Genomic DNA, 6000 nt, shown 5'->3' on the forward strand with positions numbered 1-6000 from the left:
CCAGGGCATCAAGCCCACAAACTAGCATTTCACGGCGTTGACGAAAACACCGTGAGCATCAACGTCTCGATAGTTTCAGCAACACAGCCACCACTATCTTCCCGCGGTAACCTGTGCGATGTGTGTTTATCGACCACTAACTAGAAACGACAACGTGCAACCGTATACATTCTAGGGAAAAAGAAATACTTTGGCTCTCTTTTGTGAGTCCGCATTTGACACGTATATGACTCTCTAAAGCGACTCGTGAACTCTCTTTAAAGATCATTATACTCTCTTCAGAGAGTTACAGGACCCAGAAGGGAGTTAAGGTGTCTCTTTAAAGAGAGTCATATACGTGGAAAGTCAGAATTCACCGAAAAGAGTAATGCATACTGTTTTTTTTTTCTTAGCGTGTTCACATCTCGCAGCGACTCCCGTGAGAATATTTACACTAAGTTCTCGAACAATTGGCGCGCCACATGAAATCTACGAGGACAACAAGAAGTGCATAATACTTAGCGGCCGATCACGAGCCTAAAGTGGTAGAACGAGATCACAGAAAAGAAAATAAATCAAATATTTATGAGTTTGGGTGCAAATGAGTTATTTTGTGACTTGTGTTATTTTGTTTTGTCTGCGCTTCGATGACAGGAAAAAATGAGCATATTTTAGTTATTTACCATTTGTATTTTGTTTGTGCAACGCGCACTGAATATCATTTCAAGGTCAACGCTTGGTTTCGCGTCCTTTTTTTGCGTCATGCTCTATCTAAAGCCTACTTAAACTAGCTCAGTTGAAGACATTCACTCGGATGTAAGCAGCTGTTAACTCACCGTACTAATCTCCCTACTGCCTCTCCATACACATCAATGCCATTTATACTGAATCCTAAAAAAACAAACAAAGAAACAGCTGCTTAAGTTGCTTGCCTCAGGAGTCATGATACGTAACGGATAACGGGTGAAATGAGGCTCGAAAAGCCGCGTACAGACGGAAGAAACAAAAAATCTGTAAGTGCATTGCAGGAAGCAGCTTTCTCTGCATAAATTTATTTCCACAAGCGATAGAAGCGCGTGCTTAGGTGCAGCAGCTAAATTAATAAACGAGTGCACGGAGAGAGCTGCTGAAATCACCATAAAAGTCAGACGATCGAAGCGCACGTTTTTCCACAAGCCTGGATAAGCGTTTTCTGAACAACGTACCCAGAGGCAACGAATGAGCATCTAAGAGATAAAATAAAAAGAAATTCAAGAAGAAAAAAGAACAGCACACCCGCAATAAAATGCTTGGTGAAATTCCTTGCCCTGTCGTAATCACTCGAGTACTCACTTACAGCGTTTACAGCACAGGGAATAACCGCAAGTGTTTCTTCAGACCGCGCGAATGCGTATGTACCAGAACACGATGTACCGAATATATTCAGGCTCATATGGCAGATCCTCGGAGCCTAAAACGACCAAGAGCCTGTCAAAGGAGCGTGAATGGAATTACACATTCCCAAAGGTGCTTTCTTTTGCCATTTTAAAAACCTACTGCAGAATATTTTTCTGTATGACTTGTCTCTACGCAACTGTTCCTTGATTCATAATTTATAACGCGATACGGTTTCCCACTAGTTTCCCACCACTCGGGCTTGACGTCACAGACAGCACACCCGTACCTTTTCATGTTGCCTCGAAAGTGAGCTCCACGACAGAGTCGCATAAACACTCTTACCTTGGAGCGACAGGCAGCTGATAGTCCAGCAAAGAAGCCACCAGAGTGCCCTTGACTTGGACATACCCTGCCGTGCACAGGGGATGTCTTTTGCACCGACACTCACAAGAAGACGTAGTCCGCTCCAGTGACTGGAGAGTGCAGTCTCCTTGACACGGAGTCAGGCACTTCTCTAACGCTTCACCGCTGCGGCGACGATCCACGTGGGCAAGCGGCTCGTCTCGCAAGGGCCGGTGGTCTAAGCACTGCACAGGCCGCACTGAAGTATCCGGGTGCGCAAACAGAACAATTCCCAACGCTGCCGTACGTAAGTTCACGTCCTAGGTCCGTGATCGTAGGAAACAAATTGCGGAAGTGGTCAAAGCTTCAAAGATTCGCAGCTTCGAAGTCCGCTTTGCCGGCAGTAGAGAAAAAAAAATACTACATGTCAAGCTTAGCAGTGGAGATTGCAGCGTTGCCTTCAAAACGCGAGTGCGCGTGGTAGAGATGTAGTGCAGGAAAGACCAGTTCCGGCGTCAAACCGTGCTGTTGCTGTCTATGTAACTGTTCTCACGATCAGAAGTCAGCTGCAACTGCAGCAGCGATCGCGGCTTCTTTTTGAAGAAATGGCGAAACTGTCACCTTCTCCCGATTAGAAGTCAACTGCAACTGCAGCAGCGATCACGGCTTCTTTTTGAAGAAATGGCGAAACTGTCACCTCGATCTGTTCCAAGTTCACAGAATATCTCCCAACGACTGCGAAGTTCACAGAGTGTTACGGGCACAGAGTTCACGAGGTGTTCTACCGGCAGTTGGGGTAATACGGGAGGCTATGTGATAATGTAACCATAAAAACGCGATTTACACGTTTAGTGACGTCGATTAGGTTTCAGAAGAGAAGTCTTGACGGCAAGGTCTGCACGGGGTGAATTTCAGGCTGCAAGCGAGCGCCGAGGATAGAGTTTGACCGAACAGGCGCCAACTTCATAGACGGCACCGCCGTGAGAGGGGAGAGACGGCATCGCATCGGCAACTAAGTTTCCGGAGCTGAGAGAAGCGGGCTTCGACCGGCGGTGAGGCTATCGCTCCTCTGCGATGGTAGGCCGACGAACGCCGCCAGCGAAATCCGTTAGCATCGCTGTTGGCGCCGCGAGCTCGCACCAGGGTGCATGAGGAGGGGAGGGAAAGCCCACCGGGCCGGCTCCTGGCGCCATCTACCGGAAGTTAAGTGCTCTTGCCGTACCAACCTCCGCGCGTAGAGATTATAGAAACCGAGTTACTTTGGCGTAGTGAGAATGTATTTACCCTTTGATCACCATTGGTTGGAAGATATGTAATTGCAATAAGTTCGGGCTAGTTACTCAGAAAACATGCGAAAATGCACAAACGCACCTTGCAAGCATTCTCAAATCAGAAAAAAGTAATTCGATGATGAAGTGTGCATACAACAGCAATAGGTATCCTAGAATAAAAAAAAAAGAAATTGGCGCCGAGAAATTCTTCTTTAACTAAAAGTACTAGCTGTCTCTTCGTATTAAAAAAAAACGTCTACCGCAATGATTGTTAAACAGAAAGGAAAAAAAAAACAATTCTGTTCTGTTTAGACGCGTGCAGTTTAAAAGAATTTCATATCACCGTCACGTAAATACTGAGCATTTTTCTACATAGAAGCGTTTTTTTTTCTTCACGCATGCCTTATATTGCTCCTAACATCTATGAAGTTTCACTTGCATAACGGTGGTGGTCAGGATAACTGTACGAGTGTGTAATATTTTGTGTATGTGTGTGAGGGCGCAATATGCTGAAATTCGCACTCCTACAATGGTTTCCTCTGAGTCACAGAAATAGAGCTTGAAGGCTGTGCTTTATCTGACTGCGTACGCCGGCAGCGATTGCAGAGGCAGAAATGCGTCACAGAACGCCATGTTGTCAACGCTACGTATGGCGGTTACGTTCCCGCGCTTGCGTGGACAGTATGAGTGTTTTACTTTTGTTCTTTCCTCCGAAACTCCAAGACAACAAAGTCTCTGAGCTGCGATTTACGAACCAAGGATTGGGTCGGACATCGATATAAATGTGAGATCTCTAGCGGTCTTATTATTTAGCGGATGAAATATAGACGGCCATCTTGCACTTCACCGCAAGTGAGATGAATGCCTCCTTTTGATCGCTTAATTTTCATAAAGCTCCGTAACCCGGTCGGTTCTGATCGATCGCTCCTTGGGGAATAAGGCTGAGTCAGCGGAAGCCAACTGGTGGAGGATCGTTGCTGTCCTTTTCGCCACTTAGCAACAAATTCTAAGCGCACAAACACACAAGGACAAAAAACACGTATGACACACATAGCGGCTGCGCGTCCTACGTGTTTTTTGTCCTCGTCTGTTTGTGCGCTTAGAATCTATTGGTCATGTCATACCAACACGGCCGAGCCGCCACAATTGTGAGCCACTTACCGCTGCATGCCGATCACTGGAAAGTTTTCACATCCGCCGGCCTTAATAAAAACCAGATAAGACCGTATATTAACACAAGGCCTGAAATGTTGCTCTCTTAGAACACATGTATACTCATTTTTTTTTCAGCACCATTTTGAACGCCACTGATATCCTGACTCGAACTGGTCATATATATTTATCACACTACATTGCAGCGCCTATAGTGCGGTGAGAACGATCACGATCAAATCATATATCCAAGTTTAAAGGAAGCGCCGCCAAGAAGAGGTATTTAGAGAGCGGTTTTGAAACACCGTCCTGTTGCTGTTCCGGTTGATAAATGCTTTTTGACCCCGTGCTTCGGACTTTCCGACATCTGTCTGTTATATATACATCAGCCGTTATATGGCTCTGATTATTTTTCAGTGAACTGAATGTTTTTTTTTTTTTTGCTTTGTGGCTCACTGCTTTCATAGTGCTTACCACGGTGCGAAGTGTCACATCGTACAGTAAGACGTGATATTTATCGTTGAGCTCCAGAGATGCGGCGATAAGGGCGTCTCGTTCACTACCAATAGAAAAAAAGTTCCACCCTCGACATGCCGAGTCTGAAGGTATACGCAGTCATGTCTTCGTGTGTCCCTAGAGTGTCTCTCTCTATTAAGGCGAAAGCTTTAGATGCCTCATCAAACGGGACACTTGATCATCGGCGGCGTCGGCGTCAACACGAGTGATGCAAAAGATCATCATCAGTGATGATGTCGCTATATATATCACAGTGACGTCACAGATCGCCAAAATTTGTGACGCCATTTCGAAGTCGTCATGACATCACTATTACATCACATTATGTGACGTCACATGACATTGTAGCTTGACCCGCCACGGTGGTCTACTGGTTATGGTGCTCGACTGCTGACTCGTAGGTCGCGGTATCGAGTCCCGGCCGCGGCGGCCGCATTTTTCGATGGAGGCAAATATGCTCGAGGCCTGTGTACTTGGATTTAGGCGCACGCTAAAGAACCCCAGGTGGTCGAAATTGCCGGTGCCCTCCACTGCGGCGTCCCTCATAATCATATCGTGGTTTTGGGACGTTAAACCCCATCAATCATCATCATCATCATCATCATCATCATCATCATCATCATCACGTTGTATCTTGGTCAAAGGTGGGAAGATCGCGGAGGCAATGCAAAACCAGGTAAGCTGCAGGAATTGCAATGCCTCCGATCCAGGAGGCAGCGCAAAACCACGCTAGGTTCTGGAATCTTTTGGAAGGTGGCGGAGGGAGGATCAATATCTCGACTGAGAAGAAAAAGAGGAAGATCGCTTTCGAGTCGTGTTAGGCGAATCCACAAGGGACCCTGTAAGTTTTGTTGTAGTCGTATATCTATTTTTTCTTGAAATACAAAATAAATCAAGGAGTTGCTGTCGCCATTTCTTGGCAACAGCTACCCCTTTCCAATTGGTTGTTAGGATAAAAAAAAATTAAGAAACAAAAATAATATATATACATATATACAGTCCCGCATTTGATAATTTCAAAAGTTCTTGTTTGAACAGAGCGCTCATACAATCGCAGTGCACACTTTCAATGTAGTTCGCTCAATATTCACCACAAATGTTAGTGTCCTCAAAAAGAACAACGTTGAAGTACTTTCATTGCTTCGCGATTTAACCGAGATGGCCATGGGCCTAGCATTTTCGCCGACGAAAACGTTCTCTCCGAGTCCAGCGAGTGGAGCTCCTGTTCAAGTCGCTGTCTATGGGGCATGTGCTTGGGACAGTCGAGCAACAGATGATGCACATCCTCGTCTGGAATCCGCAATAAAAAATGCTTTGTGTAAGCAGTTCCGAGTCTTGATTTCCACGAAGGGTTGCTGTATAC

The 6000-nt window shown here is 45.8% G+C and overlaps 1 protein-coding gene across 1 annotated transcript in view; it reads right to left on the reverse strand.

The window, feature by feature from the left end:
* Nucleotides 1-2222, reverse strand: part of LOC119393371 (uncharacterized) — a 74922-nt gene extending 72700 nt beyond the window's left edge. The window contains exon 1 of the mRNA XM_037660348.2: nt 1699-2222. Coding sequence (XP_037516276.2) covers nt 1699-1762 — 64 coding nt within the window. The 5' untranslated portion in view covers nt 1763-2222. The remainder of the gene's footprint in view (nt 1-1698) is intronic.
* Nucleotides 2223-6000: the final 3778 nt, after the last annotated feature.

Source organism: Rhipicephalus sanguineus, chromosome 5, assembly GCF_013339695.2.
Source record: "Rhipicephalus sanguineus isolate Rsan-2018 chromosome 5, BIME_Rsan_1.4, whole genome shotgun sequence".
NCBI lineage: Eukaryota > Metazoa > Arthropoda > Arachnida > Ixodida > Ixodidae > Rhipicephalus > Rhipicephalus sanguineus.